This window comes from Balaenoptera borealis, assembly GCF_965194805.1.
Source record: "Balaenoptera borealis genome assembly, chromosome: 12".
NCBI lineage: Eukaryota > Metazoa > Chordata > Mammalia > Artiodactyla > Balaenopteridae > Balaenoptera > Balaenoptera borealis.
This window is the reverse complement of record NC_138869.1, coordinates 45,095,434-45,110,325: the sequence shown is the minus strand read 5'-3', so window position 1 is coordinate 45,110,325 and position 14,892 is coordinate 45,095,434. Positions and strand designations below refer to the sequence as shown.

The following is a 14,892-nucleotide window of genomic DNA, read 5'->3' as shown; positions in this document are numbered from 1 at the left end:
CCTTCCCAGTCCCATCCACCACAACTCAGCCCATGTTCCACTCTGCCTTCCCATGAAGCCTCCCCGGACCCAGCTTGGCTTTCCCAGGAAATGAACCCCAGGAGCACAGTCGAACATCGTATGTGGTCTTTCCACCTGTCAACCTGGGTTGGCTGACCTACAGGATGCTGCTACAAGCAGGGTTGTCCCTGCATAAAAGCCCCCTCTAGCAGGGGGTCTTGCTTGGGCTGGAATCCAGGAGAGTCACTTATGTTCCATAACCTTGGGCACCTGAACCTCTTCTTGTCTTGCCCCCTCTCAAATCAGTTGCATCAGGTGGGCTAGCAAGGAAGCACTTTGTAAAACTGCTAAGCTGCACAACCATGATGGAGCTTTACTGCTGAATAATACACAGAAACTTCATGACTATAATTTTGAGTCCATCTGTCACAATCTCAGGACTGATTCCTCCACACTACACTAAATTATAAGTTTATAGTCTTGTGGTGGTGGGGGGGGGAAGGAAGATAACACCATGAGGAACATCAACCTCATGCCCGAAACCCTGACGCCTCCAGCAAAACCATGTGCACAGAAGGTATCAATGAAGGACCTGCACAGAGTCTAGGGGGCCAGCAGGGAGCCACCCCATGGGGCAGACAGGCACTCTCCATCAACAGGGGCGGCTGAGGCAGCGCTCGACCCTGGAGTCTGTCCCACAGAGGCCTCATCCTAACATCAGAAGACTGAACTAAAAGTGGGGCACCACTTCCTCCCTGAGAGAGGAGACCACTTGCTTCCTATCTGCCGGCAGTAGGCAGGCCATACTTCCTCCCCACTCCCAGGTCCCACAAGAAATGACTGTGGACTGAAAAACTCAGACTTTAGACCCTTGACTGTCTTTTTCCCAGGCATCTACCCCAAAAGTAACGTCACTCAAGAACTGTGGAGATTACGTATGACGCTAAAAACACAGGTAACAAAAGGTAAGAAAAGATAATTTGGACTTTATCAAGATTTTAAAAACTTTCGTGCATCAAAAGACACTACCAAGAGAGTGAAAAGACAACCCACAGAATGGGAGAAAATATTTGCAAATCCCATACCTGATAATGGTTTACTATCCAGCGTATATAAAAAAACAACAACTAAACAACAGAAAGACAAGCCACCCAATTAAAAAATGGGCAAAGGACATGAGTAGATATTTCACCAGAGAACATATACAAATGGCAAATAAGCACATAAAAAGATGCTCAACAGCAATAATCATTAGAGAAATGCACATCAAAACCACAATAGTGGACTTCCCTGGTGGCGCAGTGGTTAAGAATCTGCCTGCCAATGTAGGGGACATGGGTTCGATCCCTGGTCCGGGAAGATCCCACATGCTACGGAGCAACTAAGCCTGTGCGCCACAACTACTGAGCCCGCATGCCACAACTACTGAGCCTGTGTGCCACAACTACTGAAGCCCGCATGCCTAGAGCCCGTGCTCCGCAACAAGAAAAGCTACCACAATGAGAAGCCCATGCACCGCAATGAAGAGTAGCCCCCGCTCACCGCAACTAGAGAAAGCCCACACACAGCAACGAAGACCCAAAGCAGCCAAAAAATAAATAAATAAATAAAATTAAAAAAACAAAAAACAAAAAACATGACAGTGAGATACGAATAGTGAGATACCACTTCACGCCTACTAGGAGAGCTATAATTATATTTTTTAAAGGAAAATCACAAGTGTTGGCAAGTATGTAGAGAAATTGGAACCCTCATGCATTGCGGGTAGTAGTGGAAAATGGTACAGCTGCTCTGGCAAATGGTTTGGCAGTTTCTCAAAAAGTTAAACACAGAATTATAAGCAATTCCACTCCTTAGGTATATATCCAAAAGAACTGAAAACACGGACTCAAACAAATACTTATACACCAAAAAGTACACCAATACACCAATGACAGCATTAGTCACAACTGCCAAAAGGTGTGCATCAACAGATGACTGGATAAACAAAATGTGGTATGTACGTATAATGGAATATTATTCAGCCTTAAAAAGGAATGAAACCCTGTTACATACTAGAATGGATGAACCTTGAAAACTTTTGCTAAGTGAAATAAGCCAAACACAAAACAACAAATACTGCAAGATTCCATTTACATGAGGTATTTACATCAGGCAAATTCAGAGAGACAGAAAGTAGGTTAGAGGCTACAAGGGGCCAGGGTAAGAGAGGAATAGGGAGTTATTGCTTAATGAGTGCAGAGTTTCTGTTTAGAGTGATGAAAACATTTTAGAAATAGTGGTGACGGTTGCACAACATTGTGAATATACTTAATGCCAATGAAAAATGGTTAAATGGCAAATTTTATGTCATACAGATTTTACCACAATAAAAAAAATACCAAAAAAAAAAAAGAACCGTGGCAAATAAGGCTACACCCATCCTTGTCAGTGGGAAGAAGGGCCAGAATCAGGACTAATTGGGATCTTAATCAGTAGGGATTAAGGCATGTACATACGGGCAGCTTGGACTTAGGGCCTATACTCTTTTTTTTTTTTTCTTACTTTATTTTAAAATTTATTTATTTATTTATTTATTTTTGGCCACACCATGTGTCATACAGAATCTTAGTTCCCCAGCCAGGCATCAAACCTGTGCCCCCTGCAGTGGAAGCGTGGATTCTTAACCACTGGACTGCTAGGGAAGTCCTGGGTCTATACTCTTTTTCCACTATTGTTTTTTGGGGATGTAATTCATAAAACCTCAAGGAATCAGAAATTATATAGGAAAGCTTCTCAACTTGCCCCCACCCTGCCTCTGAGAAACCAGTCCAAGTCAGTGCATAAAGAGAGCCACCACCTGTTCTCATCATCCCTCCTAACCCCAGCACTCAACTGGGATACCTCCTCCTTATGTGACAAATAAAACCGCCACCCATTTATTGGCCTTAGTGCTGCCACCTATAAACTAGCCCTCCTTCTTCCTTCTTCTCAAGGCTGTCATCAAGACCAGATAAGATAAGCCAGGCAGGCGGTATCATTAGCCATGTTAAATCTGAAAACACTGTTGCCTTTAATAAAGAAATTCAACTGCTAGAGCTACAGAGTAAAATAGGAGCACCCTGTACTCCCCATCTCTCTTTCCTTCTTTCCTTTTCTTCATAACACCATCTCCGTCTAACACTAGATACATTTTGCTTGACCATCTGTGCCCCCAGCTAAATGAAAGCTGCTTGGGGCACAGACTTCTGTGTGCTTTGTTCACTGTGGTACCTCCAGTGCCTGAATGACTGGTGCACAGTAGGTGCTCAGTACACCTCTGTTGAAGGAATGGATTACTAGCTCTAATGACCCATTTTGAAACAAACCAAACAACATTTCATCACCTACTGCTAATGCACCATTGACACCACTGCATGGAAACCGAAGAGTCAACTAAAAATTCTAACTTCACTTTCTAAGCAGGAAAAGGACTGTACGAGTGGAAAAATCAGGGGCTCCTAGATACGCATGCCAAGAAAGGAAAAAGCTTCCAATGGAATCAAAATTGTGGCTTCACAGTAACTCTTGTTTCTTAAAATGAATGCAAGGAAACTCCAAAGGCCAGTGAGCTCTCAATTCCAAGAGGAAAGTCATGTGATTTCCAAATGCACATTTTTCAGAAATGAGTTCACAGCCATGAGCTTTCTGAAGTCAGAACTGTGAAGATTAAACCAATTAAAGTAGTAATCAGTATGCCAACAAACTGGATAACCTAGATGAAATGGACAAATTCCTAGAAACACACGATGTAACTAAACTGACTCATGAAGAAATAAAAAATTTGAATAGACCTATAATTAAAAAGACGACTGAATAAGTAACCAAAAACCTCCCAGCAAAGAAAAGCCCAGGGCCAGATGGCTTTAGTGGTGAATTCCACCAAACACTTAAAGAGTTAACACCAAACCTTCTAAAACTCTTCGAAAAAAATGAAGAGAAGGAAATACTTCCTAAATCATTCTAGAAGATCAGCACTACCCTGATAGCAAAGCCAAACTACAGATCAATATCCCTTATGAATACTGTTGCAAAAATCTTTAACAAAATACTAGCAAACTGAATTTAGCAACATATTAAAAGGTTTACACACCATGGCTAAGTGGAATTTACTCGTGAAATGCAAGGACGGTTCAACTTACAAAATTAATCAACATAATACAATAATAAAATATAGGAAAAAAACCACACGGTCATCTCAATTGATTAAGAAAAAGCATTTGATGAAATCCAATTCCCCTTCATGATAAAAACACTCAACACTAGAAATAGAAGGAAACTTCCTCAACATGATAAAGACCATATATGAAAAACCCATAGTGAACATCACACTCAACAGTGAAAGACTGAATACTCTTTCCCTAAGGCCAGGAACAAAACAAGATGCCTGCTTTCAACACTTCTATTCAATATGGTACTGAAAGTTCCAGCCAGAGCAATTAGGCAAGAAAATAAATAAAAGTCATCCAAATTGAAAGAGAAGTAAAATTATCTCTGTTCAATAATGACATGATCTTATATGCAGAAAACCCTAAAGAGTCCACCAAAAAAACAAAACAAAAACAAAAAACAAAACAAAAAAAACAAAAACAAAACCAAAAAAACCCTGTTAGGATAAATAATTTCAGCAAAGCTCCAGGATACAAAATCAATGAACAAAAATCAGCAGTATTTCTATATGCTGGCAATCAACAATCTGAAAAGGAAATTAAGAAAACAATCCCATTTACAACAACACTAAAAAGAATGAAATACTTTGGAATACATTTACCAAGGAGGCTAAAGACTTGTACAATGTAAATTAAAGAGTATTGTTGGGCTTCCCTGGTGGCGCAGTGGTTGAGAATCTGCCTGCCAATGCAGGGGACACGGGTTCGAGCCCTGGTCTGGGAAGATCCCACGTGCCGCGGAGCAGCTGGGCCCGTGAGCCACAATTACTGAGCTTGCGCGTCTGGAGCCGGTGCTCTGCAACAAGAGAGGCCGCGATAGTGAGAGGCCCGCGCACCGCAATGAAGAGTGGCCCCCGCTGGCCGCAACTAGAGAAAGCCCTCGCACAGCAACGAAGACCCAACACAGCCATAAATAAATAAATAAAACAAATACTTAAAAAAAAATAGTATTGTTGAGAGAAATTAAAGACTTAAATAAACATAAAGACATCCCATGCTCATGAATTGGAAGACAATATTGTTAGGATCACAATACTAGCCAAAATGATCTACAGATTCAGTGCAATCCCTATCAAAATCTCAACGGTGTTTTTTGCACAAATAGAAAAATCTATCCTCAAATTCATATGGAATCTCAAGGAATCCCAAACAGCCAAAACAATCTTGAAAGAGAACTAAGTTGGAGGACTCACTCTTCCTGATTTCAAAACTTACTACAAAGCTACAGTAATCAAAACAATGTGATACTGGCATAAGGACAGACATACAGAGCAATGGGACAGAATAGAGAGACTAGAAACAAACCCTTGCATATATGGTTAAATGATTTTCAACAGGGGTACAAAGAACATTCAATAGAGAAAGGACAGTCTTTTCAACAAGTGGTACTGGGAAAGCTGGATCTTCACATACAAAAGAATGTACCGGATCCTTATGTTATACCATATGCAAATACTAACTTAGAACGGATCAAAGACCTAAATGTAGGAGCTAAAACTATAAAACTCTTAGAAGAAAACACAGGGGAAAGCTTCATGATCTTGGATTTGATGATGCTTTATTAGGTATGATACCAAAAGCAGGATCAACAATAGAAAAAGATAAACTGAACTTCATTAAAATTTAGAACTTTGTGCATCAAAGGACATTATCAGCAAAGTAAAAAGACAACCCTGGGAATGGGAGAAAATATTGGCAAATCACCCATCTGATAAGGGGATAATATCCAGAATACATTAAAACTCCTACAATTCAACAACCACCAAAACCCAATTTAAAAATGGGCAAAGGATCGAATAGACATTTCTCCAAAGAAGATACACAAATGGCCATAGGCACATGAGAAGATGCTCAATATCACTACTCATCAAGGAACTGCAAATCAAAACTACAACCACAATTAGGATGTGTATAACCAACAAAACATAAAAAAAAAAGTGTTGGCAAGGGTGTGGAGAAACTGGAACCCTTGTGCATTGCTGGTGGGAATGTAAAATGATGTGGCAGCTACAGAAAACATGGCGGTTCCTCAAAAAGTTAAACACAAAATTACTGTATGATCCCAAAATTCCACTTCTGGATATATACACAAAAGAACTGAAAACAGGGACTCAAACAGATATTTGTATACCCACTACTTACAATAGCCAAAAGCTAGAAGCAACCCAAATGCCCACTAACAGATAAATGGATAAACAAAATGTGGTATATACAAACAATGGAATATTATTCAGCCTTAAAAAGGAATGAAATTCTGACACATGCTGCAACATGGCTGAACCCTGACAACATTATGCTGAATGAATAAGCCAGTCACAGAGAGACAAGTAGTATATGATTCTCTTATATGAGAAACCTAGAGTAGTCAAATTCAACGAGACAGAAAGAATGGTGGTTGCCAGGAACTGGGGAGAGAGGGGAAAGGGGAGTTATTGTTTAATGGGTACAGAGTTTCCATTTGGGATGATAAAAAGTTCTGGAAATAGTGGTATAATTATATAACATTGTGAATATCCTTAATGTCACTGATTTGTACACTTAAAATGGTAAATTTTATGTTATGTATATTCTACAATTTTTTTAAAAGTAAAGGAAAAAAAATAGGTCCATATTTTCAGCGCATTGAGAGAATCCCTCTTAAAAGGCCAGTTTTCCTGATAGCCTGGGGCATCCTTCCCATTGTAAGGGGGCCTGAGGATGCCATTTTGTCCTTTGTATTTTGCCCTCAAACCCAATTCCATAATCTGGACCCTAAATCCAAGGAAACAGCTCGGGTTGACTAGCTACTGTTTGAAAGGCTGAGGTCTTGAGCATCCCTAGGCCAGGCAGTTTGCAGGGATAACTGTCTGACAGAGCCGACAAATTGCCAACAAAAACAGAAGCCAATCCCGCTGGCTTTCACTTTCTATTACTTCCCCTTACACTTTCTCGCAGAACACCAGACAGCCATGCAGAAAGGAAACGGGCCAAACCAACCTGCCTGATTTTTTTTAGTTGGAAAATGGAGTCCCTGTTTCCCCCCGTTCCTTGCAGGTCTAGATATTTAATATCCTTTGTATTTTGTACAGTTGAGGACAAAGTTTTTGCCCACCCCAAAACAGCAGAACGAACAACGTCCATCCTCTGTACTCTATATACTCTCTACGGCTCTTGCATACAGATAATCTAACAGATTATCCTGTTAGATCTCAAAATAACCCAGTGAGAATGAATGTTTAGGGGTTGTTATCCTCCGCTGGAGACATGAAGAAACCAGAGCTCATGCGATGAAGCAGTTAGTCCCAAATCCTACAACCCCAAGTGACAGGACCAGGATTCGCACAGAAGTAGTGAACTTCAGAGTTCTCCTTCCTCTCGATTACTTCGGAAAGAACAACGAAGTAGAAATGGAATCAGACCATTTTGGTGTCAAAAAAGACCAAGGAAAAATGTTTCCAAGTTTGGCAACTAATAGGACTAGGAGGTCCATCCCCAAAGAAGAGCCTGGTAAAAAACTAAGCGCCCGCCTCTTTCCCTTAGGTCTACCCTAACCCAGACATGGATCTTTCCTTCTGGTTTTTTGTACTCAACGATCCAGCCGGGCGCCCAGAGCAGTCCCGTACTGCCCTGCCCAAGGCGCTCTGGCACACAGGGGAGAGTCTGCCAGACTTGCGGAATTTCACCACGATGGGAGGCCGGCTGGTCACGGGAAAACGAAAGATTCAGCGTGCTCAGACACGAACAAATCACGCCTAAACCAACGAGCATATGAAACTAAAACTGGCCCTGTAAATCCACACGGGAAACACCGGACAGGAGCCAAAGGGCCTACGGCGCGTCGACCACTGCCCTACCATACCAACGCACGCGCGACAGCACTAGCAGAAGCATAGTACCGCTCCCGCAGACCCAGACTTCGGCTGGCGCCGACGCCGTGCGCATGCTCCAGCAGCGCGCATGCGCGTCCCCGGCAGTTGCCTTTTCCCAGTAGTCCCCTGCCCTCTCGCCCCGATCCCGGATCCAAACGCTGGGTACCTCAGCCACGGCCCTCACTCTGCATTCCTCACCTTGCGCCCGGTTTTCTCCCGTAGGGCCTTCAGCCGTTCCTTTCGCCGCAGCGCCTCTTCCTCTAACCGGCCCACACCGGCCGCAGCAGCCGCCATCTTGCCCGCAGACATCCCCCCGCCCCCACTCTTCTCTTGTCCCGCAGCGCGCAGGCCCAAGGTGTTAGACGAACCCCTCACGGCCAATCCAGGGACGAGAATGGGAGAGCAGGAAGTCCTGAAAGCCAACCAATGCTGAGTTGCTACAGGAGGACCCGCCCTCTTCCTCCCCCACAAAACATCTAGCTTGTCGGGGGTCGGCAGAGAAGGCTCTAAGGCTCGATTCGTCCAATGCCAATCAGGGAAAAAGCGGCAAGAGGAACCAGACCTGAGTGAAGGAGGATAGAGCGCGTCAATCGCTCTGGTTTTACCTAAGCGCCAACCATGCTGGGCACTTGGAATGCGCTGCCCCATCTTTGTCCACTTGTCCTGATTCTTAAAGACTCGAATGCCTTCAAGAAGCCTTCCCTCACTCTCTACTCCGACCCCAGCCTAAGAGGTCTGCCTCTCCTTTCCTCTTAAGCTATCAGTGGCTTCCTGGATGCACTTGTTCATGGGCCTCTGGGCCCTTCTCTGTCCACTCTCAGCTCAGACAAAACCTAAGCAGAGCAGGGCTTGGCTGAATGGCCATTTTCCTCTGGGTTCATGGATGATCCCCTCCCACCTCCAACCCCCCGCCCCCCCCCCCGGGGTGGCAAAGTACCCAGGGTCAGACTACCTAACCTGGAGAAGAGCAAACCCCAACTTGGGCCCAGTGGGCCCTAAGGGACCACCCTGAGCTTAGTTCCTGAGAACTAAGCTGAGAGTTGGTTTGGCCTCCGCCAATAGGTGCACTGCTTCCCAGCAGGAGCTGCCAGGGTACCCCTTCCCAAGTTAATTAGCATGCCCTGACAACTGAGAGACCACTTTGGCTGAAGTCAGTATCTTCTGACAGCCTATCCAGGTCCCCAGAGCCACACCTCCTCCCACCTGGGGAGAGTGACTTGTCTCTCAGCAAAGCTGTTCCCTGCTTGCCGCCTCCCTTCCCACGCTGACAGCAGGTGGACACCCACTCCTTGCTTCCCAGTTCCCTTCAGAGACCCCCAGTGCCACCGACCCCTGTCCAGATGGCCCCCACAAACGACCCTCATGACCTCTGTAACTTGGGCCTTTTGGTGCCTTCTGCCCTGCATCGGGTGGGGTGCCCTGCTGGGGCCTGGTATGCAGGTAGTACCCAATATGCATGTAATAAGTGTTCAGGAAATGTCAGAAGTAGGATGGATGGGGCAGAAGAAAAGGCCAGAGTGGAGGAGATGCCCAAGAAGCCAGGAGGACAGAACAGGATGGGTATGAGGACAGAGTCTGTCTCTTCTTGGCCACCCAAGGTCTAGGGGGCGCCAGGCTGGTCAATTCCTCCAATTGATGGTAACTCTCTGGGTCCCACAAACTTTCCCCTCAGCCCCAACAAAGGGCCTCACCCCTGCCCAACATCATGGGCCCTCCTCACCTCCCAGGGCGGGTAGGGGGAGGTGGGGGAAGAGGCCCAGGGTTGATGGTGGCAGTGGTTCTGGAAAGTCAGGCCTCTGTCCCTGTCCATACTGCCCAGTTGGTCCTCATTTGGCCCATTTGGGCCCCAGTTTCTCTGCCTGTTAAACAGAAGCATGAGGTACCCTTTAGCCTTTAACCTCTTGAAGTTAAAGAAAAAAAATGTGAATCAAGTGCTGAGCCCTGGAGTGGAGGGTGCCTCCATTTGGAGTATCTAGGCAGGCTTCCTGGAGGAGGGGATCCAGGCGAGGCGAGGAGTACCTAAATCTTCCAGGGATCTGCCCAACAGATGGAGGGAACTGCTTCCCCAGAGTTATTTCAGGCTTGTCTTGCTGTTTTCCCCCTCCCGCCCCCGCCCCGCCCCGCCCTCCTGCCACACTGTCCTGCTCCACTAACAACAGGATTAAAAAAGTGACACTTCGGTCTCCCCATAAGCGTTTATACCAACTCCTGGCACGTGGTAAACTCTACAAGTGGTCGTCACCGTTGTTGTCCTCGTTAGATATTGAAGGACCCTGCCCATCTGCACGCAACCCGCAGCCCCTTCCCCCAATCCCGCGAGCCTGTCCCTTCCACGAATGGTGGCCATTCCAGCCAGGTGGGCTGCGTCCCGGTTAGATCTAGACGTAGGGCGAATCTGGAATCCCTGACCCCGACCCTAGTCCGGGTGGCTCAGATTGGCCTTTCCGGAGGGAGCGGATTGCGGGGGGCGGGGCTGCTGGGCGCCCTCCGGTGCCGCCCTGACCTCAGGCTCCTCCTTCTGTCGGGCTCCCCGCCCTTTGCACGGTCCCGGGATAGGCGGGGCGGCGGTGGCGGCTACAGAAGCGCAGGAAGCCGGGCGGCGGCCGACCGGGAGGAGGAGGAGCGCCACGGCGGCCAGTACTACTTCCCTCAGTAGTACCGCGCCGCTCCGCCCTGGAGTGACGCCCTCCGCCCATGGGCCTGGCCGAGGGCAACCGGCGGGCGGCGCGGAGGAGGCGGCGGCGGCGGCGGCAGGTGGCGTGCAGCAGGGTCGGAGCCTGGTCGGGCCATGGCCGCCTCGGAGCGGCTCTACGAGTTGTGGCTACTCTACTACGCGCAGGTGAGCCCGCCCTGCCCCGCGCCCGCCGTGCCCACAGCTCCGCGCGCCCAGCGTCTGCTGCACCTGCGCCCGGCGCCACCTGGGCCGTGTATACGCACGCGCCGGGCGTGCTCGGGCTCCGCACGCACGTGTGCGCCCCCGGCCGGCTGGTGCCTCTGGCACTTATAGCTGGGGGTCGGCCCTCGCGGGCGCGCACCTCACAGGAGCCTCTTGGGTGGGGACAGTGCAGCCTCGGTTGTCCCTGAGGAGAGGGGCCTGGACCAAGACAGGGCACTTACCCCTTTTACAGATGGGGATACTGAGGCCCGGGAAAAAAAAAAAAGGCTGGCCGGGTCGGAAGGGGCGAGAGCCTTACTTTGCATCTAGGCTTGCCCTTCCTGTGGGCGCAGCCCAGTTGGGTGGTCATGGCCTACGGGTCTGAGTGGGCTGGGGGGCTTCAGGCATGCAAGGGAGGCGTCTCTACTTCGGTCTGACTTGAGTCAACTCCTCAGATACCCTGCGGCGAACTGCCGGTGGTGAGCTCCTCCTTGACCCCAGGTGGCCCCACCCCAACCCCCGGGGGGCAGGGTGTGGATTACGGGGGAGGGGGGTGTCCAGCCCAAAGAAAAGATTCGCCTTGGATGCTGGGGATGAAAATGGGGAATGCGGGTGAGATGGGAGGGATGTTTGAAAGGGATGGAGGGAGGCCATTTTCTCCTGAGCTCCCCGTCCTTCCTCAGAGACTACCTCAAGTGGCCTCAGAAGATGAAGGGAGCAACTCTGACCCAGGTGTACCCCAAACTGTGTCTCGCACATACAGGCCCCCACTCTCCTTCTGTATTCACAGCAAGGAGAGAACCCAGGGTAACGACCCCCCTCCCCTTCACCCAGCACCAGCCTTCCTCCCTGCACCTGCCTGGCATCATACTCCTGGCTCAGGTGTGCCTTGGGCACAATGCACTATTGTGTGCCCCTGATCTCGTCACTAGGGGGAAGTTCATGCTCAAATCAGCCGGCCCTCTGAAGAGGCTAGCCAACTGTCTCCCAGGACTGCAGGCCAGGACTTGGGCCCCAGGGATCAGGAGTCCAGGCCATAAGGGCCATAGCTTCTTTAGCCCACTTCGGTGGTGCGAAGTCCAGGCACCCGGCAAGAGGCAGTGCATGGAGTAGAGTCTGTCTTTGGTGTGACCCAGGGCATGCTCTTTACACCCCTGAGCCTCTGCTTCCATATCTGTAAATTTGGCACAGTCCTGGCCTCGGGTGGCCTGGACTGTGCAGAGGGATAGCCAGTATGGCTGGTCCAGGCCAGAGAAGTTCCCTGCTTCCCTGCCCCACTGGATCCCCTCACCCCAGCTTCTCTGTCTCCATCTCCAAAGGTTGGTCCTTGTGAAGGAGCAAAAGATTTGGGAGGAAACCTGCCCCTGGCCCTCATGCTTCTGATTGCCCCCATGGTCATGGGCAGGTTCTTGGTTTTCAGTTTCTTCAGCTGTGACCAGGCAAAGGGGTGCTTGAACAAGGTGATGAGTCTGAGGGATGTTAATCAAGCTTCTGATTGTCTCCGTGGTCGTGGGCAGGTTCTTGGTCTTCAGTTTCTTCACCTGTGATCAGGCGACGGGGGGCTTGAACGAGGTGACGAGTCGGAGGGTTGTTAATGGTGGGTCTTCAGGCTGGGTGGCATGCTGCTGGGGAAGGGTGTCTTGGCAGTTTCCCAGGATTGTACCTCCGACGTGGTTACCTCCTGCTGCCCCTTCTAGCTGAGCTCTGCAAGTGGTCAGTCCCTCACAGGTGTTTAGCATTCATCTGTGCTGAGTCCCTTCTCCCCTTCCAGCTCCTCACCTCACAGGGCAGGTGTGGAGCACAGGCTAGCTGGTTGTAGCCTTAGAAGCCTGGGCAGGCAGGGTACAGCCCGGGGCCAGGCAAACAAATCCAGGATATGAGTGTGAACCCAGGAGCCGGGAGGGGCCAGGTTTCCTGGGGGAGAGGAAGCTCCAGCCAGCCTCCCAGCACTGCCTTCCTGCCGGCTTGGTCCTGCCTCTGCTCCCGGAACGTGGTCTCCACCCTCTGTACTGAGCTCCCAGGGAGTGGTGGCTGTGCTACTTTGAGCCCTGCCAGGGACCTATTGTGTGTGTGCTTGGGGGAGAGGGGAAGATAAGGTAAAGGGGTCGAACTGAGAGAGGGTATTAAGAGGCCCCTGAAATGGCCAGCTACCCAGCCAGTAAGCTCCCCCAATACTTTCGCCCCTCCCTTCAACAGTGAGAGCTGACATCAGCTGGCAAACCTGTTTCCCCAGTTGTGGGTCTAGGCCTGCCCTGGGAGCGCCCCTGTTTCTGCCCTTCCTTTCCCCTCACAGACCCCAGGTTCAGGCCTGCTCACCCCCTACCTCTTGGGGCCACGAGTGGGCGAGGGGGCTGTGGGTGGCTACTGAAGGAGGAAGGAGGGCCAGAGTGCACCCTGGACATCACTCAGTCTGAGCCCCTCAGAGCCTTAGTGGGGAAACCAAGGCAGGGTCGTACCAAGGTCGTCGGACAGGTTTGGGGCGGAGTCTGGCAGAGCTCTGGCCCAGCCTCCATCCTGTGTTCCTTTACCCAGGAAAGGTCTAGTCCAGTGGGCGGGAAGACTCAGGTGGGCCTGCACCATGGGACGGCACAAGCTGTTTCCTCTGCCTGGAGCCTTCTCCCTCCTGTCTGAGGAGGCCTTCCCCGCCTGTTCCCGCAGCCCAAGCTGGACCTCAGCCCAGGCGTGTCCCCACTTGAACCCTCATTGTGCTTGCTACTCTGCGGTTTCCCCACGCCTCACATTTAGTAGGTGCTCCTTGGGTATTAGCTGGATGTCTGGGTGACTGATCAGGGATGTCTTACCAGAGGACTGCGTTTGGGCCTGGAGGGCTGAGCGCACAGGAACAGGAGGAGCAAGCACACGGCAGTGGGAACTATGAGAGGCAAGTTCGTTGGATGGGTGGGGGCACATCCAGAGGACTCAACCCAGCAGGGCTTCCCCAGTGAGGGCTTAGGAGGTGGGGGAGAGGATAAGGGGACTGGGGCAGCACCCAGTAGGCTAGCAGTTGGGTGGCCTGTAAAGGTTATGCAAACTATGCAGATGAGTGGCCCTCTTTCAGGCCGGAGCAGTAGTGTTGCTCAGTAGCCCTCCAGTGAAAGGGAGCATTGGGGAGCATGAAAGCTGAGGGGCACTTAGGGTCCCCAAAGTCAGGACAGGACAAACATTCAGGGTACAGGTGGGGAGCCTAGGCTGAACTCTCTGCTTATGCCATTGAGGACTCAGGGTTCCAGGAAGGTCGGGTCAGAGCCTGAGCTGACCTTGCTCTGCCCGCCCCTCCCTGGTCCCTCACCCCTGACTGATGAGCTCTACTGCCTCATGGAAACCTAGTCAGGCCCTCTGCTCCCTCCGAGACCTTAGCTGGGTCATATTTCTTCCTGTGCCTCAGTTTACCATCTTGAAATGGGAAAAAAGGACCTCCTTGGTGCTTGACCCCCCCCCAACCCTCTTCCATACCTTAAAGGGGCAACCAGGGCTTCCTCCTACCTGCCTTTATTACTGAGGCAACTGAAGACGGAGGGACTGAGGTGATGGGGAGAGTAGCACAGAGTCCAGGGTTGGGGGAGGGGCTGGTAAGCCCTGGAGTTTTTATGGCAACTGGGGAGCTGATGTGGAAGTGTGGGGTCACCGTGGAAACAGGTCAGTTACTATGGGGACCCTGAAAGGAAATTCCTGTTTTCCAAAGTGATAGGACAAGGGGAAGGTTAAAACCTGAGGGATGTTATGGAGACCAGAAGGTCCATGCCTTTCAAGACCCCCTCCCCAGGTAAGGGGGAGAGACTGGCCCAGCCACCTAGGCACTTGGACCACTAGCCTCAGTTGTCCTTGCCTCTGGCAAAGTCCCCATCTTCCTGCTTCGTTCCTTGGCCCGAGGCCCTCCAAGTCTGACCTCCAGTCGTCCTGGTGTAGCCAAAAGCCACCTTCAGCTTGACGTTGCCATCCCCCTCCTAATGCTGAGTGGGGAGACCCCCACACATGAAGGAGG

The 14,892-nt window shown here is 49.8% G+C and overlaps 2 protein-coding genes across 13 annotated transcripts in view; one reads left to right on the top strand and one right to left on the bottom strand.

Moving 5' to 3' along the window:
• CCDC12 (coiled-coil domain containing 12) overlaps nt 1–8,657 on the bottom strand; it is a 63,706-nt gene extending 55,049 nt beyond the window's left edge. For 4 of the 7 annotated variants that reach the window (XM_082347450.1, XM_082347445.1, XM_082347444.1 and 1 more), the window contains exon 1: nt 8,234–8,384. In XM_082347450.1, the coding sequence (XP_082203576.1) occupies nt 8,234–8,344 (111 nt within the window). In that variant the 5' untranslated portion in view covers nt 8,345–8,384. Of the gene's footprint in view, nt 1–8,233 lie in introns of all 7 variants that reach the window. The other 3 variants (XM_082347446.1, XM_082347447.1, XM_082347448.1) reach the window with 3 other exon arrangements.
• A 2,040-nt stretch (nt 8,658–10,697) lies between these two features.
• The window catches only part of NBEAL2 (neurobeachin like 2), a 30,935-nt gene continuing 26,740 nt past the window's right edge, over nt 10,698–14,892 (top strand). For 4 of the 6 annotated variants that reach the window (XM_082347282.1, XM_082347280.1, XM_082347277.1 and 1 more), the window contains exons 1-2: nt 10,698–10,874; nt 11,366–11,389. In XM_082347282.1, the coding sequence (XP_082203408.1) occupies nt 10,824–10,874; nt 11,366–11,389 (75 nt within the window). In that variant the 5' untranslated portion in view covers nt 10,698–10,823. The remainder of the gene's footprint in view (nt 10,875–11,365; nt 11,390–14,892) is intronic. The other 2 variants (XM_082347281.1, XM_082347279.1) reach the window with 1 other exon arrangement.